The sequence below is a fragment of the Lampetra fluviatilis genome, chromosome 49, assembly GCF_964198595.1.
Source record: "Lampetra fluviatilis chromosome 49, kcLamFluv1.1, whole genome shotgun sequence".
Lineage (NCBI taxonomy): Eukaryota > Metazoa > Chordata > Hyperoartia > Petromyzontiformes > Petromyzontidae > Lampetra > Lampetra fluviatilis.
Window position 1 is genome coordinate 7,289,730 of NC_136323.1, and position 25,967 is coordinate 7,315,696.

Here is a 25,967-nt window from a genome sequence, read left to right on the forward strand (position 1 = left end):
TTGATGAGTTGCATCAATGCCGTATCTGGAATCAATGTTGAGTGAAAAAAAAAGTGCGATTGCAAACGTCAGCCATTTCATGTCATCAGCGCATTTTAAAAAATAATTTCATTTTAAAGCTATTTTCCATATAAAGGCCCCTATGAAATACATGTTATGTTTTAAGGCAGTGTTCGTGAAAACTATGGTAAGTTTCATGTTTTATCTCGTATGTGTTGTCGTACATTGCCTGTGGGAGTTCATATTAAGTCCCACATATTTGCCTGATGTCTTCAATTCGCAAGACTTTTCTCAACCCACAACTAATTAAAATACGAACGAGAAGAGAGCTTCAACATTTCTAAAACTCCATGAAGACGGAACACGCCCACCGCAGAGATTAGCTGTGCTTGTGTGCAGCAGCGAGATGGATCGTTGCAATGCGAGACCGCGAGGAATGGTGACAACCTAGGGAGATCTTCATCCAGCATGGGATTGTGATGCCCCTTGTGGTTTGGCATCATGTCTGATATTGAACTCCCTCCGCGTGATGGGAGCCTGATTAGGGCCAGAAGACGCAGGGACTGGAGAAGCACCGTTACCTGTGAACAAGGGTAATTGCTCAAACCGTCGCATATTATTCGATATTTTTTCGCCGAAGGCCACGGTGTTATTGACGAATGTGTGGGGAGTTTTTTTTTTTATGCGTGCCTGTGCACCACTGCCAATGAAGAATCGCCAATTAATCTGCTTGCCTTCCGTCACGGTCCTCGTCACACGCAACTTTTGCCGTGTGTTTCCGATTGTGTACCACTGATAGACGTCTCCCATACTCTTTTTTTGTATGCGATGTTGCTGTGCAAGGCCTTCTGTCTTGCTCGCGTTCATGCTGAGCCCGACTTTGAAGCCTCTCTTTATTCGGTATTTCGAGCTCATTCTGCCGTTCATTTCCATTTGAGGGTCTGGCGAAGACTTTGTGGTCTTGTTCTTAGCATACTGAGTGTATAGATTGAACGTCCTCGCAGCTCTTACCTTCATTCTCATGACGGCCGTAGAATGTGAAGGTGCAGCCCTGCAATTGCTTGCTCATGCCACTGCTGGTGGAACCCTCAACTATCAAATGTATTTGTCTGACACTTTGATGCTGGCCAGACATCTTGGAGGAGGTAGGAGTGCCCACTCTATACCCCACCACAGGCTAACTGCCGGTTCGCTATTAATAATGCTGGGTGGACAGAGACGGCGGGGGAATTCAAGAAACATGCGCATTATTCCAACCGCCCTGGCTGGGAGATGGAATCGATCCGGCGATCCACGGATTGCAAGTCCAGCCTGTTAAACCGCGGCAGCGTGATGTATCTTACGTCGCGCTCCTACTCAAATCCTTCCCTTCCACCCTCGTGCCACGCTCGCATTAATTTCAAAAAGTCAACCTCGCCAGCTGTGAGTTTCTTTGGGTCGGAGAAAGGCTCAGCGTGTGGCGGGGCGTGGAGCTTTGTCCCCGCATGGGTCGCTTGACACGGATGACCTCGCCATCAATGGGCAGCGCTTTTATTTCAGCAGCCGCCTCCACCACCACCCCTTAACAAACACACACACACACTTTGCCAGTGCGGCTATTAGCCCACGAGCGAGGAGATGTTATCTCCGTTGCCTGGTACGCAGGAGGTCGGTGGTTCTATCCTGACCATGATAATGCCGATGCACTCTAAAGCTCTTTTTCACAACTATCCAGTAGGACATCTGTAGTAGTGTTACTGGGAAGCCGCCTGTTATCTCTCTCTATCTTCCTCATGGTGGTCACATAGATGTTTTTCCGGGTTTTACAACTTTTCCCTCCACTCAAGGATCATATATGGCAATGAGGCTGCGCTGTTTGCCTGCCTTACTATTAACTAACGCCCTGCAGGCCAATACTCTTAATAATTAATGGACATGTGAGTGATGCTCAACACTCTACCCTCTTAATGTGCTGATACTATATGTAACATGTACACTACTTTAAAAATGTTGGTGTTTTTACATTGATGGCTGTCCCATTGAAAAGACAACGATGGCTGACTAGATCAATCCTGACTGTGCAATGCTTTCGACACACTTAAGTGCATGCATATATCTTTGAGCAACCCTACATAGACACGGGCTCTGAATGCGAGTATATATCTCTGAGCAAGTTTATACAGCAAGGCCGTAGCCATGGAGTCAACATTTGTGGGGACCCACATCTTCCAGGGGGTCCCGGGGGTCCCCCCCCCCCCAGAAAAAAAAATCTAAATTTGAAAACGAATTTCCTGCCTAAAATATGTAAACATTAACGAACACATGGGATTGACTTTTTTTTTTACAATAATGTCTAATAGTTTATTGTATTACATTGCTCTGCTTTTTTCTTTTTCACCTTTTTCTTGTTTCATTGTATGTAATAGCAGAGATTAGGGATTTATAAAGTACAACCATAACCACAATAATATAAACATAAATCTATTTTAGAGCAATATATTGGGGGGGGGACATTTTGAGCATATTTGAAAATTGGGGGGGATGTGTCTGCCCTCAATATATATTATAATTACAGCCTTGCTATACAGACACAGACTCTGGAGTGTCTGTATATATCTATGAATAACTCTATACAGACAAACATGCTCTCTCTATAAGTGTGTGTGTGTCGGGCTGCGGCCCCCACTTTATTGAAACTGGTGGAAGAAATCCTATGAAAAAAAATGACAAATTAATAAATACACTTTGGTTCTTTCGGTAAAGTCACGTAGGTAGAAAAATAATAGATCACGACGTTTCGATCACAACACAAGCAATCGTCATCAGGTGGGACAACCACAGCAAGAAACAACTGCCACCTGATGACTATTGCTTGTGTTGCGATCGAAACGTCCGTAATCTATTATTTTTTCTACCTACGCGACTTTACCGAAAGAACCAAAGAGGATTCCTGCAGTCACGAAAGCTTCAAATCAAGTTAATAAGTGTTGTTTGTAATCTACTTCGTAAGAAATTGTGCTCTCCCGCCTGTGAGTCGATTTGTCAGTCACAACACTTGGGAAGATTTTGTGGTACAGAGCCAAGTTGGGGAAGAATCTGACTGGAAAAAAACAGAGACCAATGGTTTTAGCGATGAGTTATGCAACACATTTGACCTTTGACTCGTGTAAAAAAAAAAATTGCAATGCAAATCATAGAGAATTTTCATCACCATCTATGTTCTATCTACTGCTGGATGAAGGCCGCTTCAAGTTGCCACCATCCCTCATGGCCTCACATTGCAACAATGCATCTCGCTGGTGCCCATGAGCTGATGTGATGGCTCCATCTTCGCAATGATCATCCTCTTGGCGGCGTTCCCTCGTTGCTGAGTTTTGTAAATGTTTAAACTCTCTTCGCATTCCTGAGTCATACGTTTTTTTGGGAATAGTTTTGGAAATTTAAGACATCAGGGAAATGTGTGGGATAAACTCAAATACCATGGGCGTTTTACACCAATACTGTACATGAAAATACAAAATAAATAAAACATCAAATTTCTCTTATGCACTGCCTTTAAATGTAAAACATTTATATTTTATGTTGGCCTCTACTCTGGGAAAGAGCCATTGTCCAAAAATTCCGGCAGATATTATTTTTTATGTAATAAGGCAATGTTAACACGGAATATCGTAAGTATATATGTTTAATTGTGCTTGTGTCCTACTGCTAATACAATTGCTTTGCTTTGTTTTTGTTAATAATATACGGTTCGTAATTGGTGTTTGCTTTTCAGGGCAGCTGAAACTGTCCATCGACAGACACGCCGATGGAGTCGGGGTACACGGTAAGCATTCATCTTCTAGAACTCATTCATTTACAATGTCAAGTGTTGCCCTGCAGTAGGCTGACCCTGCAGAATCCCAGTGCAGGCTCACTTCATCAATGCTTCGTCCTCCAAGTGCTCTGCATTATAAGCTATCGTTGCGCATGATGTTCAGCAAATATGTTCAGGAGCTACAATGCCAATGTCGAGTTCTGCTAGCCACAACAAAATGGGATTCAGCCGAGGGAAATATTGCGTAGTTTTGACATTCCCATACCTTCTAGATTTGAAGCTTTCGTGACTGCAAGGATTCATACTCTTTGTTTTTTTCGGTAAAGTCACGTAGTTTAAAAGACAACAAATAAATTAAATCACGACGTTTCGGAGGCAACACAAGCTTCCGTCTTCAGGTGAAACCGTCACAGCAAAATTGCTGTATCAAACCTTGATACCGTCACAGCAAAATTGCGGTATCAAACCTTGACACAGCAATTTTGCTGTGACGGTTTCACCTGAAGACGGAAGCTTGTGTTGCCTCCGAAACGTCGTGATTTAATTTATTTGTTTTCTTTTAACCTACGTGACTTTACCGAAAAAAACAAAGAGTATTCCCATACCTGTCAACCCATACGGTTTACCCGAATTCTTGTACAGGGAAATTGAGTAAAGAATATTTGTGTATTTGTTTTTGTGTTTCTCGCTTGTGATGGGACTTTGTTGGGTGAACGTTGAGATTTATAAGGGCAAGGGGTCTGTAATAAGTTACGGCTCTGATAAGGGGTTGACAGGTGTGTATTCCTCCTCCGTTGAAGGAGCACAGGCTACAGTGGATTACAGTATGGTCCATAGTTTGGCTTGCATGACCACGATCGTACTACTGTGGCTTGGCTGCTCTGCATGTCATGATGGGATAATTGTTTAAATTGTGGGCTGCGCATTTACGAAACCAAAACATTTGGCTTTTAATATGTCCCATATGTAATTGTTTTCTCAACCTTCACAATATTTTGTGCTCATAATTAATTTCAAATGTTGTGTGCGCTTAAATATGCTTGCTTTCCATAGGCTGCGAATCTAGAGTATCATCTTAGCCAGAACCTCTTGTTAACAATTATTGCGAGATCCTCAAATTTCATTACATTGGGTGATTGTATTTTAAATTCAAATGGTATATGAACCCACAATCATTGTTTGTATTCGAAGAACAGATTATACATTTTTCGTGAGTTTTAGTAATTGGTGTTCAACAAAGAGCTGACTCGCATGTTTTGTTCAGCCACGACTTTACATTTTATCACGTAAAAATGTAATATTGATCTAAAGTCTGGATGGGAGTTTTCCATTAGAAAAGTTTTTGGACTTGGACTTTTGTTTAATTCATCGGTGCTTTTAACATTGGCCCTGTTTGCTGCGCTGATAAAACACACCGCACTCTGTGGCCCTTCGAATCTGTTATCCTGCCAACAAAATCAAATGGTGGCACTTGAAAACTCCTGAAAATGCAACCTGACCTATAAATGGAATCACAACTTTTATCTTTTACCGCAATTTGGAGCATATTGCACAACGGTAAAAAAATCACTTGGGCATGTAAAATCACCATCGATTTAATGCACAATACCAATTTTAATTAACTCCTGAATGTGTGTCCAGTGTTTCAATGCGTCATTAATTTTCACCTGCTGTACGTATGCATGTTGAACTTTTATCGTACCGTACGTAGCCAACCCTGCGAATCGGAGGTGCGAAAAAAAGTGTCAACAAACAATCAATTGTTGACTGTTGATTTATTGTAAGCTGCTGCCCAAGCTATGAATCGCCCATTCTAGTCTTGAGTTTTGTTTATCCATTGTTACCGTAGTTATCATCCATCCGGAATTGACCCACTGACAACCGCCCTGTGTAAGTCAACAGTAGAGCTCGTAGAATAACTAACCGTGCCATAGAAATGTTGAATTTCCTCCAATTGCTTGGGACTGCCAATAGAGCTGAGCACTGCCTCAGTGGTTATTTAAGAAGTGAGGTTCTCTAACGTAACTTTATATTATTATTGGTTTTATTATCGTAATTCTTAAATTGGAGTCCCGTTTAAGTTTGAGCACAAGACACATAACCCTGGGTTTTAACTAAATTTTCCATGCCAGTTGTGTGTGCTTCTTGTTTTTCAACTCATGTTGGCCATGAATTTAGGTTGCAGCTGAATTTTCTGGGTCCATCTGGAATAGTGGGCTGGCCTGGATTCCTCACATTTGAGAGGACATACATCACCAACCTTGTCAACCGCAGATGTTGCAGATGGTTGCTTTTAATTTAACAGTTTAATTTAACATTGAATAAATAACATTACATTCTTGTCAGCAGCCCAATCTCTACATGTGATTCTGATTAAGTGTTGCTTTGAAGTGTTTCTTGGAAAGACTTACCCATCTCGCGTGACAACTCAAGTCCTGTCACTCGAGCAATCGTGGAAACTCCACTTGTATTTATTTACTTAATTATAGAACTCAAGTTGCCCTTTAACTGAAGTTCTGGGAGGAATTGGTCCAACGCAGGCCAGCTCACGTCAAATTGGGTCACGTGCCCCATGGAAACTTGGTAATGTTTTTCCCAGTTGCCTTGGATGGCTCTGGGCCATGAAGATCCTTGGCTTCAGTCACTGAGCCAGAGCCACTGAGAGAGATGCTGCGTTTTCACGGCCACCGGCAAGATTCGATTTCGTGACGCGGGTTCATAGGCTCAGCCATTGTTACCCCTGTGGCCCTATTTGCTAAGCTCGTCAAAAAGCATAAACCATCACGTAAATTCCAGTCATCCTCGCAGCGGCGTTTGGCTAGCCATCGATGTGCTTCTGCGGCCGTCTGGAACGCTGTTCCTGGAGCTTCGCACTTTTAAATTTATATTGGAAAATGTATTTCTTTAGAACTGCTTTTTGTGTTTAGTTTGTCCTTCCCATACACCTCCGATTAGCACGGTTGGCTACGTATAGTGCGAAAGAAGTTCAACATACATACGTACAACCGTGCTAATCGGAGGTGCGGGGGAAAGGACAACAAAAAGTACCTGGAAGACATAGAATTTCCAGGGCAGCTGCCTCAATAAGAGGATAACATTGGAAAAATGAGGACAGGTGGTAACCGTAATGCACACATGCAGGCATGGTGACTGGTGGGCCTAGAGCTGGACATCCCTGCAGAGACGACGTGAAAAAACACAAATCTTTTGTTGACACTTCACTGTTCTCTAACTCTCTTTCAGTCATGGAAGCCAACGGTCTTATGGGTAGAGAATTCAAGTCATGTGACTCGTGTGTCAAGGTAAGTTATTGAATGTTTTAGTCCAATCTACAATTTCTTTGGCTGCTTAAACAAATAAATTAAACCGTAAATAAGTGAAGCAATAGTTACTTCATCTGCTTAGTAGAAAAATAAATCAGTGGTCGTAAATCATATGCACGTGGAATGTTTAAATTGTTCCCAAAATGTTCTACTTAATCACAACAGTAGCGTTACAATGGGGTCTCTTTAAATACTCATTTTTAGAATTTGTTTTCCAGTTATATTTAGTTTACCATTTCCTGCCCTCGTGATGTTTTTGTACCTATGTCTGCAAATAACTGAGAGAATTAAAAACCTTTGGGGAAATACAGTAAAAAAAATGCATTTGTGCAAAGTATTAATTTCTTATCTGCATGTGTTGCTGGATTTTGTTTTGTAATCCACTTCCCTCTCTTCGCTGCCGTCCAAAATAAAGACAAAGCTCCCCCGTATAGCCTTAACATACGGTTGGAGCAAGTGCTGTTAGCGAGCGCCTATGAAGGCCGCCACTGCACACGAGGGGGTGGGTGGCCTGCACCACGCCTGGCCACCTTTGTCTCCCTAGTGACGATGTTTAGACACCGCACCAGGTACTCATTTGAGACTGAGTCAACCTAGGGAATGCCCAGAACCAGTTCAAATAATCGTCACTGGGTGTTGGTCGTGAGCAGGAATCCAACTTGGGTCGGCGCGTTCGTTGCGCAGCGCACTAACCGCTACACTACCGCCGTCCAAAACACACGCACACACACATGCACTTTCACACACATTCTCCACACACCGATATAAAAAGAAAACACAACACACACTCGTGCACACTCATGCAAATCGCGTTGCTAACTCTCACGTTCTCAGCTGGTTCTGGCACCTGATCCGGATCGCAAAACGAGACGAAAGACCAAGACCGTCGCCGAGTGTCGCAATCCCGTGTACCATGAGTACTTCTCCTTGTGAGTACCACGTTCACGTACTCGGCGGCTTCCGTGTGCTTGTGATACGTCGGTCGCGACAACCATTGCACCGCATGGCGACAGCGCCTGCGTTTTTGAATGTCTCCCATTCGCGAACTTGTACAATGTGCAGTTTTGTTTCGCGTGGGAGTTGTGAACGATGGGTGTAACACGCGATGCTTCAGTGTGGGAATTTATTTTTATTCTGAATATCAGAATATTATTTGTATTCTCTCATTGCAATATTTAACAATACTATTTTACAGACCTTGGTCCATCTGCTGCTGGATGAAGGCCTTCTCATGCCACGTCAGAATGGGGGTTGTTTGGTTCATGTTTCACCACGCTGGCGCGTGCAAGTTGGTAAAGATGAGGGGTCCTGGACCGGTTAAAATTTCATTTGCTGCCGGCGTAAGCCATGGCCAGGAATCAAACTCAGGTTGCCAGTTTCATTTTACAGTGTGCAAACCACTGCGCTCCTCACTCCCACACTGTAGTTTCACTGGTGGTATAATTTGTCGCATTTTAAGGTCCGACACGGTAGTTCATTTGCCCAAACATCAGCAACAATTTGAATGGAATGAATCAGACTTGAGACGGCTTATCGTCCTTTCGGATACTTATTGATGATGCGTGTCAAATAAACCACAAAAGAGGGATTGAGACGTGGGTGAAATTGAAGGACAATAGCTCCGGTTGAGACATGGGCTGCCACTTAACTTCCCAGCCAGCACATCCGAATAAAGGCCATTCCAAAGTAACACTGACTAATTTTTACGTGTGTTTGTCCACATTAGTTTAATTGCCCTGCATTTATCACCAACATCCACAGCGACCCTTGAGTAATTTTATATTGATCGAAAAATGTATCCGATACAAGCCTGTGTTTTCTTGTTTCTTTCAAACTGCTGTCGATTGAAGGATTTTACGAAGTAACTTTACAAAAGGGTTTCCCAGTGTTTCATGAATCGTTGTTTGATGCATAGTAAAGGGCACACATTTGGCTTCGTAGCAGCCGAATGAAGAAAAAAACCCACCACAAATTTGAATATATTTATATTCTTGGTTCTTTCGATAAAGTCACGTAGAATGGAAATAATAAAATAAAAGAATATTAATATTTTTGTTTGTTTAATATTTATATTATTTTATTATTTCCCTTCTACGTGACTTTACCGAAAGAACCAAGAACATGAATCCCTGCAGTCACGAAAGCTTTAAATCAAAATTGAATATATTTGTTTCTATATCGACCACGTGTTCACGAATTTGGAGGTGGGAGAGTGATGATTATATGTTTGGCTTGAGGGCATCATCAGAGGCAGATTTATAGATTTTGTGTTGTCCTCTGTGAGCCGCCAGGTTTGTAGCTAGAGATGTTATTGCCGATGCTTAGCGTTTTTCTGCAGAGTTCACCGCTTGACGCCACTTGTCGGACGATCTCTCCGACTGAATCGATTGCGTGAAATGTACAGTGTGCGGCAACAAACGTGCCTCTCCGGTCACGTGAATGTGGCCATGCAGACAAAACCATAACGGACAGCGGAAGCGAATGCCTTTCTCATAGAAAAGAAACGTTTACCCTCGCTGCTATCCAAACAAGAGACGAACAAACCTTGCACGCTTTGACAACTTGGACACACTCCGTGTAATGGTTTTAAGTCATTGGTTACTTTTATGAACGCAGCCGAATGTCATTTGTGCAAATAGAGATTACGTAAATGCAGGGGGTGGGGAAATACCTCCCTTGAAATTGTAATTGTGATTTTTCTAAATATATATTTGCGTATGACATCCCCTGATAATGCATTTTATCATTAGGTGATGTCGTTGCATTGTCAAAAATAACAATAAAATTGCAATAAATTAATTAAATAGCCCTTTGTCAATCCACTGTGGATGAAGATCTCCCCATGCCGTTTTGGTTGTGGCAACCGTTTGACCATACTTCACCACCCTGGTCAGCTGGTTTAGGGCTCCGATGACGTGAGACATGGTCAGGAATCGAGCTCAGGTCGCTGGGCTCATAGCACAGTGTGCCAGCCACTGCCCCGAACAGGAAAACAATTAAATACATAAAAGGTACAAAATCTAATTTCGGACAAAAAAAAACCGACAAACGCGAAAAAGAATGTGATTTGAGAAAGAAATTAAGTTTTTCAAATTTAATTAAACCTATTCGGTCTCATTGTGTTAAATCACAGCACATTTTTTTTTACGAAAAGCCTACACGCATTAAAATAAAACCCCACCGGTTTTTAGTTTTCATAGGGCTGTGTTTTGTTGGGTTTTTTTTTACGGTTGCAAAGCACCGGGTGTATAGCAGGGGAGGAAGGGCCCCAGGAACGAGATCTGTGCGTGCATTTAATTGAAAGCTTTGTCAGCTTTGTGCCACTAGCTCTGGCAGGCCTCCGTTGGGTCGGCTGCTCCACAGTGTCAAGGGATGAGAGAGTTGGAGGTCACCGGTTCCCTCCCGCAACAAAAGCCTCCCGTTCTGCGTTCTGAATAGGCTATGAATAGGCTGTCATTCCTGAGTCAATAGTGTGTGCACAAGTGCCGGGGAAGGCTTCATTGCAAGCCTACAGAGGGCCCACCCTCTCGCTCACCGTTGTGTGCTCTGGCTGGCCAAGCGGAGCTCACAAAGCAGCGATAATCTCTCTCTTGCAATTTTTTTGCAGTGGTTTTCTTTTTGAATGGTTTTTTTTTCCTGCTGTTGCTGCAATATCCGCCCACTAAGCCAGTATTCTAGGTATTAGCTGTGTTTCCTCCCTGTCGGCACATGCTTTTCGGTGATCATTTTATTCGCCAAGATTAGAGGCATGAGGTGATATGTTTTTTTATTTTATCGACATTGCAAAATATATATATATATTTGGCATGAGGTTATTGCATATTTAGCGAGCACGGCTAACGTCATTGGTAAGTGACATCACAACTGGTCCTGCCCCCCCCCCTGCCCCCCCCACCTCCCTATCTTGCTCAACCAGTGTGGTGAAGTATAGTTTAAAAAAATATCCCCCATGACAGTCATGGCATGAGGAGGCCTTCGTCCATCGGTAGATTGAGAATAGCAAGATTGTATAACCACCACGAAATTGGTGACCTAAGTTCAATTCCCGCTGATGGCTAACACCAGTAGAATATATCTAAAATGTTACGGTCATCATCCCCATCGGTCAGTTCGGCCTTAAATAAATACCCGGTACTTTTAGCGTAAACATCGGAATTGGGGAGCTAAGACAGCCGGGCCTGTTTCCAGCCACACCTCCCCGTCGTGCGCTGTGCTGGCTTTAATAGGTGCTCGCTGACAGCACTTGCCCCAAAATCCTGGGAAGGCTACTCGGGTATTGTTTTACTTGTACTTGTGCAGCCCTTGTCCACCCACTGCTGGGTGAGGACCCACCCCTTGCTATGCCGGTCACGGGGTTTATTTGATCCTGCTTTAACCAGGCTGGTCACTGTGGATTTGTCAAGGCAGGGAGCGTAGACACAGATGCATAGAAGTGCAGCACAACAATGGATTTCGCTGCACTGCTGTCGACAACACAGCCACCTGGTTTTGCCACGCTGGTCACTGATGTCAGCACTATCCATGGCTCATGTTGATTAGCTTCGAAAATCTGGTGATATGAGCATAGTCCGAGCCATTTGGTTTTAAGCATGTGTATATTTATAGTTGCTTAACACAGTTTATTTTAGATTTATCTTCACATTGTTGAGATGAAAACACGGTGGCAAGCGAAGACGCAGGCAACGTTGAAAAGTACATCTCCGAAACGATTCACTGCGGATACCCTCGGTGATGAGTAATTTTAGATAATCCTCACTGACTTTTGTGCGTACGGATTTTTTTTGTCCTTTTTCGCATAGCTGCGCGCTGCTTCTCTGTTGGATTTTTCTGGCTAATCCGCAGACAAGGGAGTGCCCTATTGGATAAATCTGTTTTCAGAAACTTGTGTCGGTGAAAAAAAAACAATTCTCTCACAAACCGTCCCAGATCTTTTCGAGCTTTGCATCGGATTTTTTTTTAGGAGTTGGCTTCGTGCCTCATTAAGTTTCAATTCTCAGCGTTCACTCTTTTTTATCAATCCGTCTCCTGTAATGGTTTTTTAAACGGTGAAACTTTTTTTTCTTGTTTAAACAAAGCATAAACGTTGCATTGCAGATTCGTTTGGCTCAGTCAGTACGGTCCTCAAATTTTCTCAGAGGCGATGTGTGAACGTTTTCGAGTTGGACAACGTCGCTAAAACAATCACCAGAATGCGTGCGCGGAGCGTTTTTAAAACGTACACTTTTTTTTTGCAGACCTACGCAGCCAGAAGATGACAAGAAGAGACTTTTGATCACAGTCTGGAACAAAGACAAGACTTCACGGTGAGAGTGACAGCGGTGCAGAGAGACTCTCTTGAGCCAGTGGCCGCGCCATTAACGGGACGCCGAGAGACACAAACCCAACTGAGAAACGACACAAATACACACTCACCTGGCCATCTCGGCTTGCGAGTTCACACATCACGAACGACTCCGATTGGCGAGGAGCTGTCGTCGCAGGGGTGAGCCAACGTAGGGCCCCGTTCGTTGTTTTCGGAAGGTGGAGGACCATTCGAATCTGATTGGTTGGGCAAAGTTAACTTGAAAGAGCCCGGGATATACCGAATGCAAACGAGGGGGGGGGGGGTAGGTTCGAGCGACTGTGAGGAGAAACGGAAGGGGATTGGCGAACAGTCAAAAGCATTTCCAGAAAGTTCAAGAAAGGGCAGAGGAGAGGGTAGAATACAGTGAGGGAAAAAAGTATTTGATCCCCTGCTGATTTTGTACGTTTGCCCTCTGACAAAGAAATTATCAGTCTATAATTTTAATGGTAGGTTTATTTGAACAGTGAGAAACAGAATAACAACAACAAAATCCCGAAAAACGCATGTCAAAAATGTTATAAATTGATTTGCATTTAAATGAGGGAAATACGTATTTGTCAGCAGGGGATCAAATACTTGTTTCCCTCACTGTATGTGCTGTGCTGAAGATGTCATCAAGGTCCAAGTTCGAAACTTTCCCAGGCTGGGACTCCTTAACGCACGTATACACGCAAGCTGCCACGAACCCTTTCTTTACAGAAGCCACAGTGTGGAACTAGGAAGAGTGACTATGCACATGCCTAAGCAGGTGCCTATCCCAACACCGCTCTACGGCTGTATAGCACGCAATGTTCAGATTCTCACAATCAAGGGCCGTTGCTTTGTTTTCCTGTGAGAGATATTTTCAATACGAAACCGGTTATGGGGAAAACATTGGGACTTGTACAATATGTGAATAAGCAGATGCCACATGTGCAAGCTTTGAACTTTGGTAGGAGCTTGAGTAATGGAGAAGATTGATCTGTTCATATCAAACGTGATTATGTTTTTTTTATCTCTCTTAAATAGTTTCTATTGTGTTTACATGTATTTGCTTTTTGCTTCTGCAATGCTTAGCGGTGTTCCAGTTAATTGGCTTAAATATTTGAAATGTAAAAAATGCATTTGTCGATCACTATTGATTCTTAGGCTCAGGATGCACGCATTGAACGACACGTTGTAAGAATCGATGTTTTGGCCCTCATGCTTGCGCTATGTAACGGCTTTCACTAGAGGTTGCTACATTAACCGCAATATTCTTAGGTTTTTTCGGTAAAGTCACGTAGGTAAAACATCAAAATTAATGAAAATAAAATAAAATAAAACAAAAATCACGACGTTTCGGAGGCAACACAAGTCTCCGTCATCAGGTGGGACCGTCACAGCCGAATTATGATGCAGCTAATTCGGCTGTGACGGTCCCACCTGATGACGGAGACTTGTGTTGCCTCCGAAACGTCGTGATTTTTGCTTTATTTTATTTTATTTTCATTAATTTTGATGACTTTACCGAAAAAACCTAAGAATATGATTCCTTGCAGTCACGAAAGCTTCAAATCTAGAATTAACCGCAATGTTGAAAAAAAACTAATCTTGGATAACATCGCAACCCTGAATCACTATTACTCCTGTACGTCTGATATATTTACGTTAATATTTTAATATATTGACACTAGATACAATTTAATAAAACAAGTGTGCACTCGACCATGCAAATGGGTACAAGCACGGTTAGTCAATCAACAGGTCGTGTGTTGAAATGTAAAGTCTGGAAACTCCCACCTATTCCAGAATATCCAGCAAGTGTGGAAGAACAGGCCAAATACACCGTAGGGGAGTTCTCTACAGCCCAATCTCCAGTAGAGGCCCTTCTGCCAGTAGTGGCTTGAGGAAAGCAGTTGCAGGGCCGCGACGTTACTTCACTTTATTTCCATGCAGACTGAATTTACTGCTTAGCAGATGCTGTATTCGGAAGACAAAGATCCCCCGTGTAGCCTTAACAGACTTTTGGAGCAAGCGCTGCTACCGAGCACCTATGAAGGCCGGCACGGCACACGAGGGGGTGGGTGACCAGCACCACGCCTGGCCGCCTTTGTCTCCCCAGTGGCGACCTAGGGTAGGCCTAGGACCGATACAGACAATCGTCACCGGTGTTGGCCGTGAGCAGGAATTGAACTCAGGTGGCGCAACGCGCCGACCATTACGCTACCGCTCCCCAGAAGAGCATCCTTGGACAAAGATGCGCGGTGCATTTTGTAGTCAGGGTCGATAATTGTTGCCATTATCATCACACTTGTCAAATTAATGATTGTCATCGCTCCTATTTCAGGTGCGTTTGTCTCCATTGTCGTTTGTCTTCTAAATAATTGCGACGCGTTTAACCCCTGCGGTGAATGGCAATCTCACAATGTGCTCTTTTGCTTCTCAGGAAGAGTGAGCTCCTCGGCTGCATGAGCTTCGGAGTGAAGACCCTGATCTCTGCGGAAAAGGTAAAGGCCTCCTCGCAGTCATTCATCACCATGGTGTGAGGGGCGTAGCTGGGCTGGCCGGGTCTTTGCACGGGACACGTGTTAGCCTCAAGCGTCAATTCGGTGATATTATACGTGACATTTTGCCTTTTGAAGTGTTTTTGTGTTTTGTTATTTATACAATGTATACGTCATACGGTTTGTGTGTTGTTGTTTAACACGCCATTATTTAGTCGAGTGTGGGTGCTCACCACCACTTGGGTGTGTCACATTGGTTAGTAAGTTGCACCAGAACTCATCGGCACGCGAGGGTTTCAGGCGTGGTCAATCCGGCCGGCCAACCAGAGCGCAAAGCTGTGACGGACACCGATCGCGTATAAGTACAGCGACCTTCACACTTGTTTTTTTGTTACCCAGCCTTCCCGATGTGTCAAAGAAGCTAAATCATCATTGGCAACACACACACACACGAGTCACACGGTGGATAGGAAATTACTGGAATATTACCAGAGGATTACTTTGAAGGGAAATTAGTTGTTTTCCCACGGTGCTATTTACGTGCGCCAAGGCCAGGTCTGCTAATCGTGAACACGAGGCCATATATCTACTGGTTGCGTGCCGCAATGCTGTGAATTTAAGCTTTGACACGATTCCAGTGTTTCAAAAAAAATAAGTCGGTCTGATGCTTTCCACATAAGCAATGCATGAGCCAAAAAAAATTAAATTTTGCCACCTTCGACATTAATGCTATCATATAACGGAAAAAAAGCTATATCATAGTTGGCCTACATATTAGACTTTCTGAAGAACCATAACTGGCCGAATAGAACAGCAGTGGAGGGCACAGATGACAAACAGCAGGTTGTGAGTTAAAATCCTAGTTGGAGGGTTAATTGAGTCCTTCACCCTGCCGGGGTTGATAAAAAAAATCGGTTCCACTTTGTCGGAAAGTTCACAGTCATTATTCTCAGGATAAACTCCCCCCTGCCATAGGAAGGTGGAATTTCCACCACTGCCTGGGTGCTTATTTGAGCAATAATCTCTTTTTGTTTGGAAAGCGGACGGTATTGTACCAATAAATGGCCCCCGTCCCGTTCACTGAAAGGCGCCCACACCCCATCACCCACAGCTCGTCCCATGCGTCTGTACCGGCAATTAAACTTTAATCGTACGGCAGAGAGAGAGAGGGCCCTCTCCCGCTAACGACGCTCGCCTTTAGTTACCGCCCCTTTGTCGCGCTCTGCGGATCAGTGGTCGCGAGTGTGGCTACTGCCCAGAATTTGCTGGCATTCGTTATGCTCGGTGGCAACGTGTAATAAACTGAACCCCCCCCCCCCCCTCTGTTGGATGTCCCTACCATACAACTACAATGAGCTTAAGCCATCGGATTTTTTTTATTTTTTACCAATATTATCCAGCAGCATTTGTTTAAACAATGAAACTCTGAACTGATGAAAAATAAGAATAGGTGTTACCCTTTCTGGCAATAAAACATAAATTGTGTTAAGATGTTCAAACGCAAAATAAAAACCTTTTGCAAGGCATCAAGTCTGCATTAACCACACGTACCTGTGGCAAAAACATGCAAACAAGCATGCTCTGATAATAAGTGCATTGTCTTTGAAACTGATCGGCCAATAGGCGGACTTCTTCATGGCCCTTATCTCACCCGTGGTAGACCAGAGAAGGCCAAAAAGCGAACAGTCCAAAGACGATGCAAATATCAGAACACTTGCAGCTCAGGTCGAGCAGTTTCATCGACGGGACCTTTTTTTGCTAGCACGCAAAATTATGAAAAACAAGAATAGGTGTTTACACTTTCTGGCAATGAAACAGCGGGTGTTTAGATGCCTCGACATAATGTGCTTGCTTTCCTACCTGATGATGGACGCTTGTGTTGCGCCCGAAACGTCGTGATTTATTTTATTTTATACCTACGTGACTTTGCCGAAAGAACCAAAGAGTATGAGTATAGAATCTGCTTGTTAAACAAATGCTGCGGAGTTTGCCGGGATATCATTGTTCAACAACAACAACAAAAATCCGTGCCGTATACAAACTCGTTGTGCATTATTGTTGAGCATCATAACAATTACTAAGACATATTTGGTTTTGATGTGGAGACAGAATGGAGATTGTGTTTATAAACGCTCGGTGGTGTTGCTTTGGCGTTGGGTACACTGTGCGCGCCGATTGTATTTTGTTTCTGCGTTTGGTTTCCATTTCCCTTGGTTTATATTATCGCTGGCAGGAAATATTCGGATGGTACTACCTCCTAGGCGAAGAGCTGGGACGTAGCAAGCACCTGAAGGTCGCTGCGAGGAAACTAAAGCCATCCAGAGGTACGCATGTTCTCAGCCATCATTCACGCACGCACGGTTTTATTGATGGTCACTCAATCCGAGACTAGTAAAGTCAACGAATAAGAAAATAATGGCTTCGAAGAAATACATTAAATTTATAGTTGACGGGTTTGTGGAACGATGGAAAACCTGCGACGAAAGATGGACTGACATTGTCATTGTGCTCGTTTTTTGCAGTGCAGTTGAATAGAAATGTTGTTGCTATCAAACAGAAGCTCTGCTTATAATATCATAATTTACAGCCCTTTGTCAATATGTCGACCATATTGTTTGACCATACTTCACCACTCTGGTCAATGCGGGCTGCTCAAGGAGGAAGCCAGGACCAATGTCAGATATCTCTCGTCGGATGTCCGATGTCACTCGTTGGTTATGGTTGGTGAATTGAACTCGGCTCGTCAAGTTCATAGTGCAGCCGGCTCACCCCTGCACCACTACCTCAACCCCTGCTGAGTGTAACTCAGTAAACGGAGCCATGGGGCAGAGAGGCCTCGGCAGCATTGGAATAAGGCAAATGTCGCATTTTGAACGCACGTTAATGACCATGTTACAACTTTTAAGGAAAATAACAGGACGCGTAGCTTGAAGAGATGTGATGGCTGGTGGTCAAAATAAAGACAGTGGCAACCAAGGGCCGATTGGGGTCCGAGAGGACATACGCGGTGGTGAGATGGAGCAACGAAATTAGCTCGTGTGAAAATGTTTTGCGTCTCGGGGAATCGTGAGATTGTGACGACCCTTCATTCACTGGCGGATTCATTGCCGTTGATGATGATGAGCAATATGAATGTTTGTGGTCTCCCATTGCTAGCCTCTCGTCTGATGCTGTCACACACCAAATATGTGTGGGCCACAAGCGCTGTGATGAGAGGCAGGTGACAAGTCATCCACCTTTTGCGCAAGCGCACAACACGTGCGTCGAATCACGTATGCAAGGAACTGCCGTTCACAGTTAATACGAATGCTACGCAAGTTATAGCATTTTAAATTTAGTCTAAAGGAGTGAACGCGAACTTCGCAACCAAGAACTTTTACACAGAGAAGAATCAATTCTGGGATACAATCGCATCACCCAAATGACGAGACTTCAAACCTGAATAACACATAACATCTCATCATTGGCAGATTAAGTGGAGTGAGAAAGTGAATTATGAAGTGCATTGTCTGGCTATTGGCTGGGGGAAATAACACAACGTAGCCAGCATGGGTTATCTTAAAATACACATTTAGGTTATCAAGTTTTTGCAGGAACCTTTTCAATTCATCAAATTGCTTGCAGGGTGATGAATAGGGGTTGATGGTTGGGGGAGGTGATTGGTGAATATTTATCGGGAGCGATAGTGTAGTGGTTAGCGTGCCGTTCTATGAACCTGGCGTCCCAAGTTCGATTCCTGCTCACGACCAACACCAGTGATGATTATCTTAACCAGTCCTGGGTCTCCCCTAGGTCGACGCAGCCTCAAATGAGTAGCTGGTGCAGTGTGTAAACATGGCCACTGGGGAGACAAAAGCGGCGGTGCTGCCCACCCACCCCCTCCTGTACCGTGCCGTCCTTCATAGGCGCTTGCTAACAGCACTTGCACCAAGTCTGTTCAGGCAATACGGGGATCTTTGTTGAATGTTTAGGTCCTTTACCATAGTGTAAGCCTGTTTCTCTGCGCCATGGGTTAGCGTTGGGGGGGTGGGGGGTCAGTGGCTGACACGGTGCAGGATATGCGCCTCGGGTTACAATTCTGCCGGGGGTATCTTGGTGCACGTACAGCAGAGGGGTTATACAGAGGCGTTTCCGGACCTCTCCATTGTGCAATTATTTATTTAGTCACGTTCGCTACGGGAGAGCTAAGCCGCCGTCTCAAGGCTCCTTTTGGCAGCAAACGCCCGTTTCCACAAACGAATCCCGCGTAGCGCGGACTCACTCCTCCGTTCCCCCGCTGCCATTTTCCCCACGGTGCTGCGTGATTGCTCTTGTTGTTGTGTTTCTTTCCCACACCACCCACACCCCCTGCCAAACCACCCGTCTCACTCGCACTCTCCGCCCGCCGCACTTCACACGCTTGCGCTGCGGTGGTTCTTCTAATTAAGCCTCGTGGATGTGGGGGTGGGGGGCTTGCACGAGGGGGGCGGGGGCAGGTGTTCTCGGACCGCCCGCGTACGCGTCAAATCGAGGCTCGGTCGTTTTAACGCAGCGGGGATGGTGGGGGGGTGAAGCGAAACCGGCGGCACGTGCTCTCCTGGGTCGCCGTTCATCCCGAGTGCGCGTGCTCTCGTTCATCCCGAGTGCACGTGCTCTCCTTCATCCCGAGTGCGCGTGCTCTCGTTCATCTCGAGTGCACGTGCTCTCGTTCATCCCGAGTGCACGTGCTCTCGTTCATCCCGAGTGCGCGTGCTCTCGTTCATCTCGAGTGCACGTGCTCTCGTTCATCCCGAGTGCGCGTGCTCTCGTTCATCCCGAGTGCGCGTGCTCTCGTTCATCCCGAGTGCGCGTGCTCTCGTTCATCTCGAGTGCACGTGCTCTCGTTCATCTCGAGTGCACGTGCTCTCGTTCATCCCGAGTGCACGTGCTCTCGTTCATCCCGAGTGCACGTGCTCTTGTTCATCCCGAGTGCACGTGCTCTCGTTCATCCCGAGTGCACGTGCTCTCGTTCATCCCGAGTGCGCGTGCTTTCGTTCATCTCGAGTGCGCGTGCTCTCGTTCATCCCGAGTGCGCGTGCTCTCGTTCATCCCGAGTGCGCGTGCTCTCGTTCATCTCGAGTGCACGTGCTCTCGTTCATCTCGAGTGCACGTGCTCTCGTTCATCCCGAGTGCGCGTGCTCTCGTTCATCCCGAGTGCACGTAATCTCGTTCATCCCGAGTGCACGTGCTCTCGTTCATCCCGAGTGCGCGTGCTCTTGTTCATCTCGAGTGCACGTGCTCTCGTTCATCCCGAGTGCGCGTGCTCTCGTTCATCTCGAGTGCGCGTGCTCTCGTTCATCCCGAGTGCACGTGCTCTCGTTCATCCCGAGTGCGCGTGCTCTCGTTCATCTCGAGTGCGCGTGCTCTCGTTCATCTCGAGTGCGCGTGCTCTCGTTCATCTCGAGTGCGCGTGCTCTCGTTCATCCCGAGTGCACGTGCTCTCGTTCATCCCGAGTGCGCGTGCTCTCGTTCATCCCGAGTGCGCGTGCTCTCGTTCATCTCGAGTGCACGTGCTCTCGTTCATCTCGAGTGCACGTGCTCTCGTTCATCCCGAGTGCACGTGCTCTCGTTCATCCCGAGTGCACGTGCTCTTGTTCATCCCGAGTGCACGTGCTCTCGTTCATCCCGAGTGCACGTGCTCTCGTTCATCCCGAGTGCACGTGCTCTCGTTCATCTCGAGTTCACGTGCTCTCGTTCATCTCGAGTGCGCGTGCTCTCGTTCATCCCGAGTGCGCGTGCTCTCGTTCATCTTGAGTGCACGTGCTCTCGTTCATCTCGAGTGCACGTGCTCTCGTTCATCCCGAGTGCGCGTGCTCTCGTTCATCTCGAGTGCGCGTGCTCTCGTTCATCTCGAGTGCACATGCTCTCGTTCATCTCGAGTGCACGTGCTCTCGTTCATCCCGAGTGCACGTGCTCTCGTTCATCCCGAGTGCACGTGCTCTCGTTCATCCCGAGTGCACGTGCTCTCGTTCATCCCGAGTGCACGTGCTCTCGTTCATCCCGAGTGCACGTGCTCTCGTTCATCTCGAGTGCACGTGCTCTCGTTCATCTCGAGTGCACGTGCTCTCGTTCATCCCGAGAGCACGTGCTCTCGTTCATCTCGAGTGCACGTGCTGTCTTGGCTCGCCGTTCAACCCGAGTGCACGTGCTCTCGTTCATCCCGAGTGCACGTGCTCTTCTGGGTCGTCGTTCATCCCGAGTGCACGTGCTCTCGTTCATCCCGAGTGCGTGTGCTCTCCGCGCCGTGTGGCCCTCACGGTGTCTGAACGCTCGCGCGCGCGTGCGGTTACGAGCGGCTAACTCCGTTTGCCCCATAAGTTTGGGCTCCGCAGAGCGGGCCTGCGAAACGTGGCCCCCACCGTTATTTTCTCGCAAGAGTCTCCGTATGCTTGTGTGTGTGTGTGGTTTGTGTTGTTGTTTGTTGCCGTTTATACTGCAATTGTTACATCGGCTCCGCGTCGTGAGAGAGAACTTTACGTTTGGAACTCTCTCAGGAAGCAGTCTTGTTATGCTGCGTTCGATGGCATCATGTAACTACTTCCCTGGTCCTTTCACTTCCATCGAATGCTCACCAAGTGCTGAACATTCTCTCTCGCTGTTTCACACGTAGGCTTTCGCGACTAATATCCAAATTTCGATTTAAAGCTTTCGTGACTGCAGGGATTAATATTCTTGGTTCTTTCGGTAAAGTCACGTAGAAGGTAAATAATAAAATAATATAAATAAAACAATACAATTCTCATGACGTTTCGATTGCAACACAGGCAATCATCATCAGGTGTTTTTTTTTTATTTCCCTTCTACGTGACTTTACCGAAAGGACCAGGAATATAATATCATCCGTTATGCAGGTCTTTTTGGGTTAGATCGCGTAAATATTCTCTCTCCTTCTTTCTACGCAGATGAGCATCGCAGTAAAATTTAACCAAACATTTTTTAAATTCCTCAATCCCGGAATATGTTGAATTGAAATAACTTAAATTTAACATCGTATGGTGGTAAGTGAAGGTATTCGTGAGCAGGATAAGAATCACTTCCTTTTCTAATTTTTACTTATTTACCAAGGAAAGCCATATGGAGTCTGAGGTTCTTTACCAGGAGGGTCCTCTCTTGGGATATTTGGCCAACATGAATGATAACTCGGAGGAAACCCAGTGCGGAACTGGGGAAGAACGTACACACTCGACAGAACGGTGCCTGAGTCAGGAATCAAAGGCAGGTCATTCTTGTCGAGGCACACATTTTCCCACTGTACTACCCTGCCAAGCAGACAACTCGCGACACCATTGGAACCTCACTTGCCAGTAGCAAATTATGATACTTGGTTTTTTACCCTTTTATCTGGCAACAAAACTGACACCTTTTTTATACAAGAAGTCATGTTTGCATTGACCACAGTACCTGTGGTCGGATTGCAAACAAAACACACAATTCTGATCATATATGCACTGTCCTTGAAATTGATTGGTCCACACCCGAGACAGCTTTTCTTAGAGCCTAGTCTCACATGGTGTTGGACCAGATAACGCCAAAAGGCGCACAACTCAAAGACAATGCACCATCAGAGTATGAGAGCTCGGGGTAAGCATTTACACCATTGGAACCTCCTTTGCCAGTAGCAAAATATGATACTTGTTTTTTTACCCTTTTTTCTGGCAACAAAACTGACACCTCTTTTCTATGTGGAGTTATGTTTGCTACACTTGAGAATCTAGTTGAATAACGGGTTGGTTGAAACCCAGATTCGAACTCGGGACATCAGAAGCGCCAGCTCACTGCTTCAGATACAGCAGCATGGCCACCCCTGCATTGATTTCAATGCATTTAATTGTGTGTTCTAATGTTATGTAAATATATATTTGTATTATTATATCTTCTAATTGTTAATTATTCGGCCGGTTGGCACTGTGGCAGAGCGATTGACTCACAAACAAAATTTGTGAATTCACATCCCACGTGGTGGTTGAATCTCCCTATAGAAAGTTAATATGGAAATTAGCAGTGGACAAGTTTTTAAAATAAGCATCAGTAAAAAAACATTCCTAAGTTTAAATGAAAATGCTAAAATATTAACCAATAACGAGTTTGTCTATGTAGCATGATCTCGCAGGGTGGTATCAGGGTTAGATTTCAAATCCAAGTAGGTTGGCCTATCATCTCTCCAGGATACATAAAATACATACCACTTTGTGGGAAGCCAACAGAAGTTTTCCTCTGGGCGGACTTGTTTCTGCCGTAGAAATGTGGAATTTATCTCTGCTGATGCTAGGCCACAAATAGAAACGAGCACGACCAGGCTTCCACTTGAGCACTTTGAATTTTGACTTTTTAAAATTAATCTCGAACAACGTCTTTTCTCCCACCAGCCCCACTCCGATGAAGCTATTACTTTTTGTTTAGGCTCTCAGGCTCCCAGGGCTTTCAAACCACTTCAGCTCAGCTCTGAGCCAGTGCTGTTCAGTCTCAGAAAAACCTGTCCCGGAGGACAGGAGGTCCGGACATGGACTATAGCGGGAAGGTCATGAGAGTTCGGTGTGACCGTACCCCACCGTGCAACCTCTACAATGCACATTCGCACATGAGTTGCCACCAAATGAAAACGTCTGTGGAAAACCCTGTGCCGTCATGGAAAAGATGGACTTATTTACTCTTACATTACCCACGGTGTCCCGAGGCAGCACATTTTTAATGCGTTTCTGCTGAGCAATGGGGATTTGCGGACGCGCCAGCGCTCGTTTGAGCGCAGAGACCCCTGGACTTTTATATCCGCATCGTGATTAGCAGCCATGATTTATCCACTGCCGCATAAAGATCTCCCAAAAGTTTCGCCATTCTTCATGGTCCCGCAGTGCCAAAATCCATCTTGTTTCCACTCACGAGCCGATGTTGTCGCTCCATCTCCACGGTAGGCGTCCTCTTGGGCGTGTTCCTCCCTGTGGTTGCCACTCGGTCGTTAATCTCGACCACTGGCCATCATCCCCAGCGAAGCATCTTGCATCTGCATATAAAGATCCAGCGGTTTTTGGGCCACCCATCAGACAAAGACGGTTACCGTATCACGCGCTTTCAGGTGCGCTGTCTGGAAAGCTCTTACTTGCGATATTAGGAAGCCATTGGGGCTATGCACTTTTAAATCTAGATTTGAAAACGAATTTCTTTAGAACTGCTTTTTGTCTTTAGGTTTGTTGTTCTTCCCCCGCATCTCCGATTAGCATGGTTGGTTACGTGCGGTGCGAAAGACGTTCAACATATATGCAACCATCCACTTGTCGGAAAATTGAGCAAGCACCAATGTGTTGGGTTGGAATCCAGGTGTCAGTCACCCTTCATTAAACTGGGTTCTCAAGTACAAGTTTGTTAACGGTCTCAGGCTGGTCACTAATAACTCTACGATCAAAAAAAACATCGTATGAAATTTGCCATTTCACTAAATTTGGTTTATTCCAGCTCTGTGTTTGTTTTAAACTTTTTAATTTGACGCACAACAAACTTATTAAAGGTATCCTCGTATTGCGACTAAGAGGACCTATTGAAATTACTTCAGTGGTGGTTCTATAATTTCATCTTCTGGGAACTGTTTTCAGACACGGGGTGATGCACTCCTCGCTCCAGAGTTCCACGTTGAAAGTTCCTCGCCTCGCGACACAATGCCAAAAGTGCAATTGCAATATAACATGAAGTTTAAAAAAATGCCCTCGGTGTCCAAATGCATGGCAAGCAAACTGACTGCACGTAAGCCGATAAGTTAACGTACACACACACACTGATCAAGACGCCCACTGAGCAAGCGCCTTTTTTTTATCAGCAGTTTACTGACATCAGCTGCAACCACTGCAGGACACTCGGTGATTTATCGTTTTCTCAACCGCTCGCGTTAACAACTTCGGCGGCGGCGGCGGCGATGGTGAGAGTCGTAAAAGCTTCTCCAGATCACCGTAGCATCTCTGGGAAGAAGTTATTTTCAGATTTGCCCTTGAACGGCGAGGTGTTTTACGATATAGCAGCGGTGTGTTGTGAAGGGGCACGAAATTGGTTTCAAATCGGTGACGGATGTGCTGGGTGGTGCTGTTTAGTCGACCGCTCGCCTCACAGTTGGAAGGTTTTGAGTTCAAATCCCAGTCACAGTCGACTGAGCCCACGTGGGCTTAAAAAGTAGAGGTGCCGCCCCGCAATTGCTTGCTCATGCCACTGCTGAGACAAGGGCTTCAAATGGAGAGACCTCAAGAAGCATATTATGAGAGCCCCTCCAGACGTTATCTTGACCTAATCTTATGCGCTGGCCAGAGTGCCCACACCTCACCCCACCACACGACGACCTGCCGTTTAACTCACTGTGGCGCTACTTGTTTTTAAAGCTGGGTGGACAGAGGTGGGGGGGGGGGCTGATAAGCATGGCCATTGTTGTAACTACCACGTCAGGAGATCACAAGTAAATTGGATAAGCGTGGTCCTGAAAGGTGTGACGACAAATATTGAAACGACCTAAAAAAATCTAAGCAATTCATCAGGTTGGTAGCTGGACGGATACCAGAAAGGATGGATGATGCTGTCAGCGACGTGAGTGTGGGGTTCGAGGCGACGCAAATCGGGGAGCGGTGTTAATAAAGTGACGACGTATTTGCGAAATGATGTATAAGGTCCAGGGGGGGGGGGGGGGGGGGGGTGGGTACGTAAATCGGGGAAACCCAAAACTGAACCGTGCAAGTAAACTTTGTTGGCACAGTGTGCCTGCCTGGGACTCTCCCGCTGTACAGCTTGTACGCTCGGTCATCCCAAATCTCAGCCGGGGGATTATTGTGGCATCGCAGGACCGCGAGAGATGGTCGACGTCTCTGGGACGGCTTTCGTGATTCTTCTTCTTCTTGTCGTACGGCTGTTGTAGGTGCAGAGCAACAACTACAATTTCACATTCAGGTGGTCCAAGCCATGATGGTGAATCCCAAGTCATGGTGATGAATCCCAAGCCATGATGATGAATCCCAAGTCATGGTGATGAATCCCAAGCCATGGTGACTAATCCC

General features: G+C 45.5%; 1 protein-coding gene across 3 annotated transcripts in view; it reads left to right on the top strand.

Moving 5' to 3' along the window:
• LOC144948503 (regulator of G-protein signaling 8-like) overlaps positions 1-25,967 on the top strand; it is a 164,958-nt gene that overhangs the window by 14,327 nt on the left and 124,664 nt on the right. Inside the window, exons 2-7 of one of the 3 annotated variants that reach the window (XM_078878035.1) lie at positions 3,755-3,805; positions 7,040-7,098; positions 7,954-8,048; positions 12,354-12,422; positions 14,871-14,931; positions 17,162-17,252. In XM_078878035.1, the coding sequence (XP_078734161.1) occupies positions 3,755-3,805; positions 7,040-7,098; positions 7,954-8,048; positions 12,354-12,422; positions 14,871-14,931; positions 17,162-17,252 (426 nt within the window). Of the gene's footprint in view, positions 1-3,754; positions 3,806-7,039; positions 7,099-7,953; positions 8,049-12,353; positions 12,423-14,870; positions 14,932-17,161; positions 17,253-25,967 lie in introns of those variants that run through there. The other 2 variants (XM_078878030.1, XM_078878029.1) reach the window with 2 other exon arrangements.